This window comes from Equus przewalskii, chromosome X (assembly GCF_037783145.1).
Source record: "Equus przewalskii isolate Varuska chromosome X, EquPr2, whole genome shotgun sequence".
Classification (NCBI taxonomy): Eukaryota; Metazoa; Chordata; class Mammalia; order Perissodactyla; family Equidae; genus Equus; species Equus przewalskii.
Window position 1 is genome coordinate 90,796,185 of NC_091863.1, and position 18,118 is coordinate 90,814,302.

Genomic DNA, 18,118 nt, shown 5'->3' on the forward strand with positions numbered 1-18,118 from the left:
TTCCTTTCTCCGATGAAGTTATCCCCATCACATTACTTACATTGCTTTCTAGAACGTCACCCATGACCTCCTAATTAAAACATCTAGTGGCCTTTTAAAGTTCAAGTCCATCTTTTCCTATTGGTAGCATCCTTTTGTTTATTTAATATGTGAACTGGACCATGAGTGGAGCACTGTGTTTGAAGTTACTGGGAGGCTGGAGAGTGGATAAACATGGATAAGACAAGTCTCTGACTGCAGGAAACTTGGAAGGGGAGACCAAAAAAAGTAAAGAATTAACTATTACAGAAATGAGTTTGAACATTATTCCAATAGGCAGTGAAAATTATTAGAGCTTTTCAAGGAGAATGGAATTATCTAAGCTGCGTTGTAGGAAGATAGCATTATCTCTTGCTGAAATGTGATGGACGGATTAGAGGAGTGATAGAGGACAGAATCAGCAGATGAGTCAGAAAAGTTACTGTAATAATCCCAGTAAGAAATATTGAAAGCATGAACTGGTGAAGTGGCAAGGGAAATTCAAACAGGTTATAGGAGGCAGAATTTCTAGAACGTGGAGACTATTTAAATATGAGCGTTAGGGAGAGGGAAGAATGAATGAGAACTTTGTTGTTTCTAATTCAAATTACTAGAAAAGATGGCACAACACTCATTTTCTGTGATAGGAAACCAATGAGAGATTTTTTTTGGAAGATGTTATAGTGGGTTTTGATTTTAGTTACATTGGAGTTAAAGTGTCTTATGAATGGCCACATGAGAATATCCAACAAGTTGTTGAAAATTCTAACTTTAATCTTAGAGGTGGCAGAGTTACTATTTGAAGCTATAGTAGAGAGTAAGATCACTAAGACAGAATGCAGAATGAGAAGAAAGCTGAGGATGGAAACTGAGAAAGGCCTACAAATGAAGCACTGGGTATGGGGAATGCATATGACCAGCTTCTACCTTCAACTTTGCCTTTCTTCACTTCCTTCTTTCCCAGATTTACTTCGCCCCAAATAAAAAGGAAATATTGCACATTTGGAGAAAGATAACAACCTGATTTAGTAAATGCAAACTCATAAATTACATGGTTGATTGGATATGTTATCTTTTTATCCTTTTTCTGCTCTTCAGAAATAAATTCACTGTTTGTGAACTGAAACAAAAAATCTGCATTGCCAATCGCTTCCTCTGGGACTGAACTCCTACTTGGTAGTAATTTCCATCGTCTATATTAAGAATCTAGAGAGGAATCTCCAGGGACACAATAATATGGAGTTACAGTATAAGCCACATTATTGTGATTATTTAAAATATTTTTAAGCGACTAAAGAATAAGTCTCAAATACTAACTGTTGAACAGTTAATAATCCCTATTTCACCATCTTTGAAATCATCATATCTGGGTGGCAGCAGAGTATAGTGGTTAAGGTGTCAAAAATGTAGATTTAAATCCTGGTTCTTCTGCCTCTTAGTAGCTGTGTGTCGCCATGCGCAAGTTAATTAACCTGTCTATGCCTCAGTTTCCTCATCTGTAGAATGCATAATAGTACTTCTCTCAAAGAACTATTGTGAGGACAAGCAATAATTGTAAAGTGCTTAGGGGAGTACCTCATATACAAACACTACATATGATTTCTTGCCCTGACATCTTTCCCTTTGATAAGAGGTGCTTCATAGAATCAAAGTGCTGGAAGGGGTATAAATATGTCTTCTCACCTGAGAAAAGACAGTTGTCCATTCTTATCTTAAAAATCTGTATTTTATTATTCATAGTGACCAAACACTGGAAACAATCCAAATATCCATCATCAAGTGAATGGATAAACAACTGCAGTACATCCATACTATGAAACACTACTCAGCAACAAAAAGGAATAAACTATTGATACATGCATCAACTTGGATGAATCTCAAAATAATTATGCTGGGTGAAAGAATTCAAACAAAAAGAGTATATACTATATGACTCCTTTTATATGACATTCTTGAAAAGGCAAAATTATAATGACAAAAAGCAGATTAGTTGCCTGGGGTCAGGTGTGCAAGGAAGGGATCAAGTTAAAGGAGCACAAGGACACTTTAGAATGTGTCTTCCGTCTTGATAGTGGTGGTGGCTATGTTACTGTATACAATTACCAACATTCATCAAACCATACACCTAAAATAGGTGTTTTTTTAATATTCAAATAATACCTTAATTGAAAAAATTCTAAAACTACCAGTGATACCACCCAAGCAACATTTCCTAATTGTGCAAGCTGTTACTTACCTATGAGCTACTATGCTGGGACTACATTAATTTTCAGATACTGCAGAATACGGACAGTCCCCAACTTACAATGGTTCTACTTATGATTTTTTAATTTTACAATGGTGCAAAAGCATTCAGCAGAAACTGTACTTCGAACTTTGGAATTTCCTCTTTTCCTGGGCTAGCAACATGCAGTACAATACTCTCATGATGCTGGGCAGCGGTAGCAAGCCTCAGCTCCCAGTCAGCCCATGATCACGAGAGTAACAACCGATACACTGGCAACCTTTCTGTTGTTCACTTTCAATACAGTATTCAATAAATTACATGAGATATTCAACACTTTATTATAAAATAGGCTTTGTGTTGGATGATTTTGCCCAATTGTAGATCAATGTAAGTATTCTGAGCACATTTAAGGGAGGCCAGGCTAAGCTATGATGTTCGGTAGGTTAGGTGTATGAAATGCATTTTCAACTTACAATATTTTCAAGCTATGATGGGTTTATCAGGACATAACCACATCATAAGTCAAGGAACATCTGCACACAGAAACCAAGTAGGCCATTAAAATGTGGCATAAATGTGGCAGATTTAGGGATTTAAGTTATAGAGTCAGAAATCATTTCCTTCCTTCTTTCACTTTTTCCTTTCTCCTTCCTTCCTTTTTCTTTTCTTCTATTTCTTCCTTCTTCAATCAAATATATGTTGAGCACTTTGCATCTGCAGCCAATATCCTAGACACTTAAAAATTATTTTGGAAGAAAACAGAATATAAAGCTTTCACCAGAGAAAGGTGCCAAGAGCAGAGCCTTGGTCAATACCTACATTTAGGGTTGGGAGGAGGGAGAGTGAAACCCTTGGACAGAAAAAGAATGGCGAGAGATGTGGAAAGGAAAGGCAGAAGAGCCCACAGGTTCTGAAATAAAGTTTTCTGAATGTTACCTTCCAAATTTGAAATCTCATAAAGAAAGAAAGGAGAAGAAGGAAAACGATCTCTGTGGCAGAACAGAAGAGGCACTATCTTTGGAAATATAGTATAACCCTAGAAATAGAAGGGTCTGGAGGAGTTGCCTCGTCCAATTCTCTCATTTTACAAGAATTTGAATGCAATCTCTCAATCTCTCTTGTAGGCTGAATTAATAGGCGTGCAAAAGGTACACAGTCCAGATCCAAATGTTTGCCTGAGGAATTATCATAATATGTTCCTAGTAGGTGGGAACTGGCTGTTTTTATCATATTAAATGATAAGCATGCACATTTTACTGAAAACAGTGATTACATGGAAACTTTCTACTTGGTGATTTAAAGGAATTCGATTCAAATTAAATCTACCTTATGGGAGTCAGCAGATTCTGGAAAGAAATCTATGTGAAAGGGAGTTCCCCCAATATTCAAAACTTCCCAGGGAGAAAGGAAGGGGAGTAGTTTCTTTATAGGAGCCCCCAGTGACAACCCCCTAGCTTTTCTGCATTTTGACCTGGAGTATATTCTGAAGTCAGTTACAGCAGTAAACCTCCCAGCACCAAGAACCCTGGGTTGCCAACATTTTCTCACACTGCACATATTCATGAGCTTTATCTTTCTAAGTATCTGCCCAAAGATGAGAAAATTATCCTGCATCTCCTTTTCAGTGTTCAGAGTTCCTGAATAACCTCTGAACAAGCACTGGGCACAGGTGTTTTCTTGGGAGCTAGCAGCTAAAATTACACTTAATTCTGCTTCTAATCTGCCTACAAACTTCTCAGCCGTCGTCTAGCAGAGCTGAGGTGTCTGTGTACTCTATTACTACACTAGCATGTACTACGCAAACCATTCTCAGAAAACTGAGACAGGTAAGCTTAAGCCCACAAGGACATCAAAATCAAGGCACAGGCAGTTTCAACCTGCGTAAGGTTTATAGGCAATGTCTCGACAGGCAGAGCACGTTAGAGAAACATAAGATGTCTTCCTGAAGAATTGTGATGTAAGGAGGTTTACAAACCATCAGTCCAGCTCTTAAGCACTGACCTCCCTCTGATTTAGCATAAGAAAGACTCAAAAATAAATGTATCTACTGCCCCCTCCACACACACATCCCGGCCCAAAGTCTGGCAAGCACTTCCAGACTCTGTCGGCTCCCTGTGTTTAGGAGAATGTTAAAGGCAACACCGTGGTTTTTAATAACTTTCTGGATAGAGACCTATTTGGGTACAATATGCCATAGCCTGCCTTAGACACTCTACTCCAGACCAAGGCTCTGTCTGTATCTCCAACAACCTACGTCATCTCCTGATCTGAATTTAGTTTTTGTTGTTATTTTTTTCTTTCTTTCCCAACTGATGATTACGAACAGCAGTGAGACAGACAAACTGGACAAGAGCATTGTTTCCTTCAAAGACTAATGAACAATTTATATTGTGAAAAGGGGAACATATAAGAAAGCAAAAAATAAAAACTCCTCCTGTCCCTTTCTCCTCCTTACCAAATGGAATGTGACTGCTTACATGTGATGAACTCATGGACACAGAGAATGTGGCCTTCAAATATAGACCTTCTCAAAGGGCAGGGATGGATTCATGTTCAGCACAGCCTTTGGCATCCCTTGGATGAGCCAGAGCTATCAAATGGCAGCAGCCACTCCTGAGTGACATTTAGTTTCTGAGTGGCATTTCTCTGGAGAGGCTTTAACTCTAGACCTGGGGCTAAACAAAGAAAGCTACACATGTGGCTGAAAGAAATCTGTGACTCTGGCGAAGGAGGTGTGCAAATGTTCAGTTGATCTCCTCAGCAATGGTTCTGGCTCCTGAGGAAAGCTGAACTATGATTCCATTAAGTTCATAAGTAACTTAAATTTTCAAATCCCTGACCCCCTGTCCCCACAGTTACGCAGTCTCCGCATAACCAGATGAAAGAAAACATACTTAAGCAGAAACTTTGGGGAAAAAAACAGAACATTACAGAACACAAAACACTGGAACATCTATTAATCAGTCACCTTTCTGTTCTCCCCCCCAGCCCACGCCCTTCAAGCAGTGACTCGACCAGCCAGCTACTTACCTCTGAGCAGCTACAGTTGCAGCAGCATCCAGAGCAAAATGTCTCATCACATTCTCCTCCAAATATTTCTGCTCCCACTTAGTCATATCAGCTTCCAGGGCCAGGATCCTCTCCTCTTTCTCACGAAGAAGTTCCATCAGTGCAGCGGCACTGTATTCTGAAACGTTGGTGGGCTGAGAGTTGCCCTGGCGCTGTTGGGAGAGATGCCGAGACCCCTCAGGTTAGTGAGAGAAGAACCATGGTGGCCGAGTTCCATTTGAAGAGCCCCTATACTTGGAAAGGATTACTGCCCAAGCCGCCTCAGTTTGCATTCTGATTCAGAAGCAAGGAGAATTCAGATTTCCTCCTAAGGCCACAGGACTTTCTATCTTGGGCTCAAATATGAGACTCCCTTGATCAGGAAAGGAACTTGCCATATCAAATTGTCATGCTGCTCAGAAAGTGGATCAATGGTTTAAAAACCACTAACCCTGCCTGGCAGCACGGTACACAATAGAAACTGGAATTTAAAAAATCTAGGATTTGATTCCTACCTTGCCCCTAACTTACTGTATGTCCTTAAGTGAGTCATGCAACCTTTTCTGGGTCTTGATTTTCTCTCATCTAAGAATGAGGAGGAGTATGGCCAGATGATTCTAAAGACCATTTCCAATTCTAAAATGTCTAGTAGTCTATTTATATAGCATCTTCACTTCTTATAGGGTCTGCTGTTGCTAAGGTTCACATGAAAATAAAAGGTGCAAGATAAAAGGCATTAAAGATTTTCATGGGTTAGGAAGCTGGCACTCTGGAGTAAGATCAAGTGGGGCAAAAAACCTAAAGATGAGCAAGAGTGTGGTTTTTGTCTTCATGTCAAACACCAACTGAAAAATAAGCAGTCAGGAATAATCTCACTGTCTTTGAGTTCTCCATACCTGCTGAATTCTGAGAGATTCCAGTTCTCTCTCCAGTCGTGTCCGAAGACGGTGCTCCAGCTGCTCACGTTTTTCACATGCTGCCTGGAGCTGTACAAGAGCCTGCTGCATCTTCTCCACCTTATCTACATACACCTGCTTCTTTTTCAGCTGAAAATTCAGGTTGGGAGAGTTGTGAGATGGAAGGAAAGAGAACATTAGGGTTAGTTATGCAGCCCTCAAATCCAGCCTCGTCTTTAGATCTCTTCCTGTCCAGCTCCAAAAAAAGAATGAATCGCGAGAAGGTCCTTCATGACGGACGAGTAGCAGGCTGCCTTGTACTTATGATACAGAGAATGCGGCGAGCGATAGGAATTAGGAGTGCCTTTTTAATCCCTTTCTCCTTCCCCATCTCTGTGTTTTCCCCAAGTCTATTTCCATCAGTAGAGTCTGTCGTAGATGACAAGCTCTTAAGATTCCCATTTATGGATGTCCTCACCTCTGCTCTTCTTCACTATAAATTGGAACATTCTGGGGGAAGGTATATCTTATTTTAGTCATTACAATAGAGAAATGCTAAAAAATAAAAAGGAAGGCTCTCCAGGGAGAAAAGTTTAATTTGGCATGGAAAGGAAGCCTACCTGCCTTTAAATAGCTATCTCCCATCCGAGTGAGAGAAAAAAGGTGGTCAACTGCGGAAGGAACAAGGAAGCTAGAATTTTTTTTTTGAAGTCTACAGTCCTGGTAATTACACAACATAATCATCACTGCTCTCCTGGAAAGTTTCTGCTTCTCACAAGTGAAGCTGCCATGCATTAGTTCAAAAGTCTTTAGTTTCCTCATTGTCCAGTGCTGCCTCACTAGTTCTTCACTAGAAGAACACAAGTTATTTGCAATTTCTGCCTCACTCATAAGCCTGAGTTGATATCATTGGGCTGTATTCCCAATAAAAGTTGGTCCCCTCAACTTATATTCTGGGACCTTTAAAGATCCCTAAAGACTCAAACTAACAAATCAAATCTAAGACTAAATGAGTCAAACACAATTCCTCCTTTTTGCAAGCCTATGAGCCATATCCAAAAGAAAAGATAGAAGCAAGTTGGAACTGAAAATATGAGTTCTTTGTACCCTTGTAACTTACAAGCCAAATCCTGGCTCCATGGGAAAGAAGGAATGAGGAGGATTTCAGAGCTCTTTAAAGAAGGCACACATACCCTCAAACCTAAGAAGATAGGGGAAAGTTCAGCCTTCTCAACTTAGTAAATGAGCAGATTATACATTTCATAACATTTATGAGGTGTTGTTCTTGCTAATAAAATCAACCCATGGATTCTTTCTAAAGCAGAAATTTTTCTAAGCTGGTCACATCTGTCATTACCATTTTCATGGAAGCTGAGGGATACTTACACTATTAAGTATTAGGAATACTTTCACCATTAAGATTGAAATCTGAAAATATCACTGATAACCTGGTCAATAGGAAATTCAGGAATTCAGCTCAACTCTAACTTTTCAACAAATTCCCAAGCCCTTGAGCTAGCTATGTAGACAGTTGCTATATAAGAGGTTACCCATCCTATCAGCATTGCCTACACCTATTTAACTGAGGCCAAGCCAGCAGGACCAACCTGACTTCCCCATTGCAGAAACCAGGTAACTCCTTAATGGTAATGTGTCTAAGTCACTGCTTTCTAGAATGTCCAGACAGACAGCACTGGCATGTGCTGATGGGGAAACTCCCCTTGTCTTATAACTGCCCTCTTCCTAAATTAGAATTGTTGAACTTTCTCTAGGTGGAAGAAAATCTATGATATTTTCCTACCAGACCTGTGGCATGCTTCACCTAGGTGACTTGGAAAAGAAAACTTTTAAAATTTTCTGTATATTTTCTTGACATTTTCCTTCATTCCAAGGCCTACTTCAATCTAGCCTTGTAAACCAATTGAGGCAAGTTAAAAGCCTACGTGTTTTTATCCATTATAACTTTTCCTTGAAAATAAACAAAAAAATCATCATTTTCCTTCTCTCAATAAGCTTAAACCTTTCTTTCCTGAGGTGCATGACTATCTGTAACAACACTGACTAGGGTAATCACGACCTTTGGTCATGGATGCCTCTGCCTTCCTATTTGCTAAGCTTTGAATAATCAGAGAGCAGGAAACATCCTCTATCCTTCACGTTTTGGGTTCTATAATCCCCACAACCCATTTAAAGTTGAATGCATTTATTTGTGAATCGTTCTGAAAACCCTAGGGGAGTAGTGCAATGTTAATGCAGAGAATGTTAACTATAATTACTGAGGCTTATAGCAGTTATACTTAAAGGCAATTAAAGTTAGATAGCATGCAGTTCTTTCCTTGATGGCAAAGTGTGCAAAGTAAGTTCAGAGAGCTGAGAACTAAGCAGTTCAAGGCCAGGTGGATTTCTCCATGCCCTAACTTTCTTCAGAAAGGAAACCTCAATATTGTAGCAAAAGTATCCCCAGCAATAGAAGTCACTGAGCCAACCCTCTGGAAGGGAAATGCAATAAGGGCCCAGGGAGTTTTCTGAGTTGGCTGAAAATAGGCATGCAGGTCAAGAAAAATCCTATTATGCTTTGCCACTGGGATGATTTTCCACAAGGTACCAGGACCACTTGCTGGCATAATTCTCCTACCTCCTTTAAAAGAAGAAAGAATACAGTTTACCCATAAACACCATGATCACTTAGTAAGTCCTTAATTCCTAGATAAATTAGGATAGAAAAAGACAACTTTTTCAGATGCAATCAACAAGTCAGCTATCTTCTAACTTACATACTGCTTTCTATATTTCATCTACATGTAGAAAGAACCAAGGGTCTATATGATTTGTTAACCCCTCTATTATCCTGAAATTTTTATGTTTCACTTTTACCTTCATCATGATAAATCCCCCTTTCTTTTCTGCCTTTCCTCTACAAACTTATCTCCTGTGCTAAGCTCCTTAAAAATGTTAGATCAGCAATTAGGACATCCTGGGTCCCCAAATTCACCTTCCAATGCCATCAGAAATGTCAGTAGTTCCTTCTTAGTTGAAGAGAGAGGCCATATAGTCAAATGGTTAAGGTCATGAGCTCTGGCCTCAGACTGCCCACAGTCCAAATCCTGGCTCTCCCACTCACTAGGTATGCAACCTTAGGCAAGCTACTTAATCTTCCTGAGCATCCATTTACTCATTCATCAATAACATGGAGACAACGTGATATACCTCTATAAGGATCAAATGAGATAACACGTAAGTGCTTAGCAGAATGGTACAAAAAGTACTAAGAGTTGCTTTTCTTTTTCAAAGAAAAAGTTAATGCCAAGTCATGCATGCTCTAAATCTCTCAACTTTGAACACTCACTCCAGATAGCCTTGACATGGGTCTCATTCTCTCAGTAACTTTAATTATCACATCATTGTCTAATTAAGATATTAAAAACACAGCCATTTTTCCCCAGGAAGACATATAACACGAGGCCTGAAACGCTTCACTCAGTAGAGGTATAGATATCTTTATAGGGAAAAGCCATTCATCAGAAATACAAACAGAAGCAAGCACTGAGTAGTGCAAAGACACTAGTCTCTCAAAATGACATGATGTGGGGGGCACCTCCAATTTATGAGAAAGAAATACTTCACCTATGGTTGAAGGCACTGTTTAATTAAAGACCCTTAGACAGAGTTCATCTAAACACAAACACACATACACATCAGAAATTTCTATTTGACAGCAAAATAAAAGGTAAAGAAATAAGGTGGCAATCCTAGCACTGCTCTTAATGGTAACTTGCTTCCCTGTTCTCAGCCTCAGAGTCCCCACTTGTAAAAAATGAGGGGAGTTTCAGGAGTCAGCAAACCAAAATGGTCAGCAGCAGGCAAAATCCCACCATGCCCATTTATTTACGTCTTGGCTATGGCTGTCTTCCTGCTATAAGGGCAGAGTTGAATAGTTGCCATTGCAAAAGAAACTGCATAGTCCACAAAACTGAAAATATTTACTATCCGGTCCTTTAGAGATAAAGTGCCAGCTGCTGGAGTGATTTTCTTTTTTTTTTTTTTTAAATGTATCTCTTTTTTTTTGAGGAAGATTAGCCCTGAGCTAACTACTGCCAATCCTCCTCTTTTTGCTGAGGAAGACTGGTCCTGAGCTAACATCCATGCCCATCTTCCTCTACTTTATATGTGGGACGCCTACCACAGCATGGCGTTTGCCAAGCGGTGCCATGTCCACACCCGGGATCCAAACCGGTGAACCCCGGGCTGCCAAGAAGCAGAATGTGTGAACTTAACTGCTGCACCAGTGGGCTAGCCCCTGGAGTGATTTTCAAATTGTGTTCCAGAGTCCTAGTGTTAGGTGGAGTGCTTCACAGGCCACTATGGTGAAGTTGTATCAAATTCATACAAACTGTACAAAGTTGTATGGGTGAGTTGTATCAAATGGTTCCTCTTTTATGTATGCTATATATTTGGGTTCTGCAGTAAACTTCATTTCCAAAAGAATCGCCACATCTTGTGTGTGTATGTGTGTGTGTGTGTGTGTGTTGTCTGTCTTCCCTATATATGTTCTTGTGTGTTGTCTGTCTTCCCTAGAGAACGTGCCTCTCACCTTACCCCGCTCTATCATCTTTTCACACTTGACATTTCAGCTCGGTTAAAAAACGTAATGTTCCTGAAAACCCCATGGTGTTTTACCCCTCATTGCCTTTGGATACAATACTCTCTCTCTTAGGAATGCCTTGCACACTATGTTTTAAGAAGTTAGAAAAAAACAACAACACTGGGCTAGACAGATGATCTCAGAAGATCTCTAATAGTCTTTTAATTCACAAATATTTTATAAATCTAAGATTCTCCTTTCCACCTTCAACAATGACCAGTCACTAAGAGGGCTAGGCATAATGGGATCCTAGAATTCTGTATAGGTACATTTGTGGTGGTAAAAACAAAATAAAAGTGCTGCCTTAGTTTGTGTGTATGTACATGTAAGAGACAGAACATATAATGTGTGTACCCTCCATAGGATCCTAGATGAATTATTTTGCTATGTCTTCAGTGTTCAAGGAAGTGAAAGTTCACTGGAAAAGTTCCCAAAGCCAAGTAGTGGCTTGGGTCTAGAGACCAGGACCCATGGGCCCCTAGAAGCCAGAAGCAGCAGCCAGATAAATCCATCATTTAAACCACATTCCCCCTGGATAGTCAGTGAATGGAGGAAATCATTGCATTCATTCAAGTTTTCTTACCAAATGCCAATTTGCAAAAACTTGTCAAAGCTCTCCTAATTTTATGTCGTCCTAATGCAGTTCCTTAAATCACTCTTACTTTCTGTCTTGATCCTTTAGATCCACCTTCCCTCCTACCCCCAACCCCACCTCCTGCTGTACTCCAAAGGTCCAATCTATGGTAGTTTACTTTTCAGTCTCTATACCAACAGTTCTTAACTGAGGGTGATTTCCCCCCCAAGAAACATTTAGTACTGTGTGGAGACATTTTCAATTTTTACAGCTGAGGGTAGGTTGCTACTGGCATCACATAGGTAGAAGCCAGGAATACTGCTAAACATCCCACAGTACACAGGACAGCCCCCTCCACAACCACCACCAATGAATTGTCCAGCCCCAAATGTCAATAATGCTGAGGGTGAGAAACCTTGCTCTATGTTTCAACACTACTGGAGATCTCCTTCATGCCACACTTTCAATAGCTGCTTATATTCATATGTTAATGCTATCATGCTCTCTTTAGTCACAGACCTCTAGGTGAGTACAAGATTTCTCACTCTGACATTTAACATGCCCGGGACTGCCTTCATCCTTCCCCAAAATGCTATCCTCTTAATAGCTTAGTCATCATCATCACTTATCCTGTTTTTTCAGTCTTCAAATATTGAAATTATTGTTCTTCCCTCTTTCCTTTGTCCACGATATCCAATCTATCACTATGTCTTAACTCTAACATCTCTCATATTCATTCATTTCCTTATATTTTCATAACCTCCATACTTTAAGTCCTTATTTCACAACTAAATTATTATAATAATAACCTAAAAGATCTCTTTACCTTCAGTTGCCCTCTCTCATCTGCACACAAGCATGTGCATCCACACGGACAGACACACACACACAATCAGTCCACCCTACATACAGTTTCTATAACAGACTTCCTCACGTAGTACATTATGGTGCTGCCTTATTTAAGAACAAAAGCAGTCTAGTGCTAGCGTATCCATTCAGCTGGTATAGATTAGGTACCTACTATAGCCAAGGCAATGTTACACTTCCTCTTTCACTTCTTTACACCAGAGCTCCTTTCTCTCATTCATATCTCAAACCACTTGATGCTTTTCAATTCCATGCCCCCATCTATTGTCACACTGTCTCCTGTCCAGCCTAGATATGGCTTTTAAAAGTGCCCTTATTGGGGCCAGCCCCATGGTATAGTGGTTAAGTCCAATGCACTCCACTTCAGTGGCTCACGTTCGCAGGTTTGGATCTCAGACGCAGACCTACACCACTTGTCAAGCCATGCTGTGGCTGTGACCCACATACAAAGTAGAGGAAGACTGGCACATATGTTTCCTCAGGGCTAATCTCCCTCAAACAAAACAGAGGAAGATTGGCAAGAGATGTTATCTCAAAGCGAATCTTCCTCACCAAAAAAAGACAGTGCCATTATCAATGTTCTTAGGCTCATACTGCCTTAAAATTCTACCAGGCCTACTACACAAATGACCAACCTTTGTTATTAGTCTGAGCATATCTTTATCCCTCCTCACCATATCACTAAATTCTCCAGGAGTTCTTCCTTGAATAATCTTACCTGACCCTGGTTCCTGCTTTTATCTACAGCCTCTCATAAAGTATACTTTATTAGCAGTCATGTGCAGATTCATCGATTCATTCATTCACTCATTCAACAGATATTTACCTAATGCTTATCATGTGCCAGGCCCTATTCTACATTTGAGAGCAGTAGTGATGCAATGGGAAGCAAGAGAAAGCCCCTGCCCCAGTGGAGGGCGGTATCCCATAAGCCACTTAAGGGCAGGGTCCTTCTATTTTCCTTCATATCTCTCTTAGGTTCTAGTTCTGGCTCATTGTTCACTACATCGTTGGTGACCATCAATATTAAATAACTGTCAAATACAAGAATAAAAATGACACAGCATAGCTTAGCTATAACATTGCAAATATATAAACAATAAACACACACATTCATAAATGTATTTACTTTGCTTGGTGAGTCAAGAAAAGGATTTCAAATCATCCCTATTAAGAGAGAAGTTTTTAAAGAGGAATCATAAAATTGGGAGAAAGAACAGCAGGCAGGCCACCTATTGAAGAATAGGGCAAATATTCTTCAGCTCCATCAGTCATATTTTTCCATTGCACTTCTGCAATGATTTGAACCCGTTCCCAAGCATTTGGCAGATTTCTTAACCCCCTTCTGACTCAGGAAAACCTGATCCCTGCAAATGAATACCACGTGATGGCATCTCTTCCCTCCTTCCAACAACTGTGGATGTCTTTCAAATTTATTTTTTAAAGGATGGCTATATACAAAATTACTTCTAGGGCCCCTAAAGTTACCCATTTGTCTTGGCCATTTGCAAGGAAGTGATTTAATCATTAACCTCCATTTAATCACTGGTGGACAAAGCACAGGGTGGGATATTTTGGAATTAAGAGATCTGGGTTTTCTCCTAGATTTATCACTAACTGTATAATCTGCGCTTTAATTTCCTCATCTGTTGAAAGAGGACAAAACTTGCAAGGTTCATAGTAGAGATATAATATATTTCGAAATATTTTCAAAAGGTTAAAACATACATTGAGGAGGTAGGGATAATATGTGGAACACAGAGGGTTTTTAGGGCAGCGAAAATATGCTGTATGATACCATAATGATGGATACATGTCATCATACACTGGCCCAAACCCACAGAATGTACAACACCAAGAGTGAACCCTAATGCAAACTATGGGCTTTGAGTGATAAGGATGTGTCACTGAAGGTTCATCAACTGTAACAAATATACTGCTCTGGTGAAAGATGTTAATAGTGAGGGAGGCTGTGCATGTACGGGGACAGGGGGTATATGGGAAATCTCTGTACCTTCCCCTCAATTTTGCTGTGAACATTAAACTGTGAAATAAATCTTAATAAATAATAAAAAATGTGCAGATGGATAGGTAGAGGAGGTGGACTATTATTGCTAGCTGGATGAACATCAACATATACACACACTCCATTGGCTAAAGGACATTGAAACTAATAATACAAAACTAAGTACCATACTACAGAGGACATCCTTCATTATGTCTGATTTTCTTCTTCCCTTCTATTTCTCCCAACTCCAAACACTCACTGTGTCAGAATGTCACAACTGAAGTGTACTTTCTTTGCTCCTCTCCTTTATACAGCTAGTTATATGTAGCTCCATGAGCTTTCGGTGACTTCCATTTGATTTGATTCAGCCTTACCCAGGAGCGCCTGGCTCCAAGTAAGAGTTCCCTCTGAAGCAATTTGGTAATACTAGCCTGGTATTAGCAAGCTGCCTCTGTTCATTGCCAAGAGACTGTGATCCACTGGTAGATATTAAAAGAATTGAAGAGTAGAAACCACCTCTAGAAACTTGCTACCAAGGGAATGGAGTTCATTCTGTTAAGGAGACTAAAGAAAACTACACAAGGTTTCCAACTTAGGAATTTAAAGAAGGCAAAATCATAGGAAAAACTGAGAAAATCAAGTGCCGAGAGGTCACTCCATCTCTCTTTGGGATGGGGACATAATATCTTAACATACTGGATGGAGCAACACTTACTTCAATGAAAATAGACTGTCATAAATATGAAAAATGTCATCCTTAGATGAAATGTCTTTCAAATATGTCAACAACTCATTAACAGAACACTCTGGAAGACTCTTAGGTGAATATGTACTTTATGTGAATTCCTATTAACTCTAAATGTACACATAATTCACATGCTCAGATCTCCCATCAACATTTATAATCCATCACAACTATTTTGTGAGTTTTATCTATACAAACAAAATTCTATTGTTTGAAGATTATTTTGAACTAGACATATAAATGTCTATGCCCAGGACATCTTCCTCTAATACTGGGAAAAGAAGAGACTAGTTACGATAACGTGTGAATAAGTGTGATAGCAGAAAATTATACATCTCTAAAACCAAAAATACAAATCAAATAAGTGTCAAGGGATCCATAAATAAGAGAAAATATCAGCCATGAAGAATAATGGTGGAAATGGAGTGAGACAATATGAATTTAGTTTTGTATAATTGAGTGTAATGGCAAGATGATTCTGAAAAATGTATTGCCACCAAGAGTTATCACTGTAATGTCTAAATCATCACCAGCCATTGCAGTTCAGAAAAAGTAACACTTGGGCTCCTTTTGCCTGAATCTCTGCGGCTGTCATTATAGCCTAAAGCCAAAGAACAAGGCTTGCTGGCTCTTTCTGCCAGCCCTCCCACATTTCACTCTGTCCCTTCCTGTACATTCTGCTCAGTAAGCAGCCCACCCACAGCATCTTCCCTCTTTGATCTTGCCAGGGCTTTTTTCCCACCATCCCTGAAACAATTACCCAAGCAGTGGTTCAGCTCTGGATCGTCATAAGACAGTAGCCAGCCAGAGGCCTAGGCTGTCTTGAGTCTTGTGAGTGGATACGCCAGGCATCTGTTGAAACTCTCCAGTGAGGTCAAATTAGTGGGGGGCAGGGAGAGGTCTCATTAAATGGGAGAACACCACGGTGGCTGTAGGACACTGAGTTCTTTTGACTTGAAGTTTAATGAGCCTCCACTTCAATAGGACCTACGTGTCCCGAAAGATAAGGGCAAGGATGGAAAGGCACTATTTACCTCGGCTGGCTGCCTGCTGCATAGGCTGCAGATTGGCAGCAAGACCTGGATCATAGCGACTCACCAAAAACACAGATCTGCTCTTTAGTTAGAGTGCTATCCCCTTCCTAGCAAGATACCTCCCTCAATGGCAGCAGAGCAGGGTCCGTGAGAGAATATCTGCCAAACTTAGAAGAGGAAGGAAGTTGTGATTGCAGGAGAAAGTTCTCTCTAAGCCTGAGGTACCATTTCTATGTAGAGCGTACAGCAGAGTGAATGTAGACTATCACAGGCAAGAGACTTAATGGGATTAGAAAGATAGAATGGATTTCAGGAAAAGCATCTAAATGAACACTTTGTAGAGAAAGACATAAATCCATGAATGGGTCCTCAGACCATTAAAGTAATCATAATCTTTCCCTGACCACATTTTTTAATTGAGATATAATATTACCTTAATTTCAGGTGCACAACATAATGATTCAAAATATGTATCAACCTGACTATCCTGATGCAACGAAAAATAGTTACTTGAGCAACCTTGCACTTAATAGGCTGAGAAAATACTCCCTAGACAAAAGGCTTAATTGGGGAAAGTTTCCCTCATTCTCCTTTGCTAAGTAGACTAGAGAGGTTTTCCCTGGAAGAACCTCTAAGGAAAATTCATGGTGCCACTTATAAGCCATAACTAAATTATCTATTCATACGAGACATAAGCAGGTCATCTATCATATCGCTCTACCTTCAAACATGACCTTATTTGAGCCATCCCCAACAGAGAGAGGGATACAGTTTCTATTCATGAATAACCTTCTTGATTTAGAAAAGTTCACTAATTTTGTGAAGGAATCACAATGAAGACTCCTTACTATTTTAGTTCCAGAGCTACCTATTCATCTTAAATATCTCCCTAATGTTCCATACTTAAAAAGTTTACCACAGAAAGAATGAGGCCTAACGAGGGTTGAGTCACAGCAGAAAAGCAAAACTTCAATTATCAATTCCTGTATTTGAGGATAAGGGAAAGGAATGTTTTCCTTTAAATATTGTAGAGGAGATAAGACAAACACCACTCAGGAGCAAACCTAGCTCTGAGAGGCTGTTAAAACAAAAAGGAAAATAAGAATCAGTGGATTTTCCATGAGATGTAGGTTCAAGCCTCTATATGTGCTAGAAATGATCTTGCTTGAGAGCCTGGAAGAAACTGCATGGCCTCTGCCTTTGTGATTGCACTGCGTAGAAGGCTCCCAGCCTGTTCTTCCCGTCAAATGTTCCACCTCCTTTAGGAACAGCAGCTCAGAATTTTCCAACAACCAGACTCCATGCAAAAGTACAAGTTGAATGAGGACTAAGAAATTAACAATAATTGATGAGCTCCTTTGAGATATCTGGCCCCTGGATGCCATCATTCAATCCTAGTCCAATATATAGAATTTCTTTAATTATAAATCAATGTATTTGGGGCAGGGCCCTGGAAAACGACTAAAAGTCTCTGGAACAAATGCCCAGAAAAGCCTCAGAAGTCTGAAGCCAGAAATATATTTCAGGCAACTGTTTCAGTGAGGGCTGCCCAGTGGGAACTACAGAGCAACATCCTCTCCACACATGTATATTATTTTCATGATTAACAACCAGTTACCACTGAGCCCTCAGACACTGCAAACCAAGATGGTTGCAGTCTTTGTCCCCATTTATCTCCAACTGGATGAGCACGCTTCCTGGAGGGGCAGCGGGGTGTATATACACCCCAATCTCAAAGGAGTCTGGACAAGCTCCTCATAGTCTGTTGAAAAAGAGGGGCCCAAAGGGTAAGGCAATTTTTTTTTAAATTAAAAGATGCAGAGGTTACTAAATCTGAACAAGCGCCCACATTTTCTTTTTGGGAGTGGAACCAAAGGATGATTCAGACAGGGAGACAGGCAGCAGGGTCTAGGGAATGAAGAGTCATGAGATTCCAGTTTTATTCCTGGCTCTCTCCAAGACTTGCCATGTGACTACCAGCAAGCTACTTCTTCTTAGTGGGTCTCTCAGTTCTCCCTTCTCTAAAAAAATACAGTCATATCCTTGTCCCGTCATTTAT

The 18,118-nt window shown here is 40.0% G+C and overlaps 1 protein-coding gene across 7 annotated transcripts in view; it reads right to left on the reverse strand.

The window, feature by feature from the left end:
* Nucleotides 1–18,118, reverse strand: part of AMOT (angiomotin) — a 61,947-nt gene that overhangs the window by 9,554 nt on the left and 34,275 nt on the right. For all 7 annotated transcript variants that reach the window (XM_070606152.1, XM_070606155.1, XM_070606157.1 and 4 more), the window contains 2 exons: nt 6,190–6,339; nt 5,276–5,466 (listed from right to left, as the gene is read on the reverse strand). In XM_070606152.1, the coding sequence (XP_070462253.1) occupies nt 5,276–5,466; nt 6,190–6,339 (341 nt within the window). The remainder of the gene's footprint in view (nt 1–5,275; nt 5,467–6,189; nt 6,340–18,118) is intronic.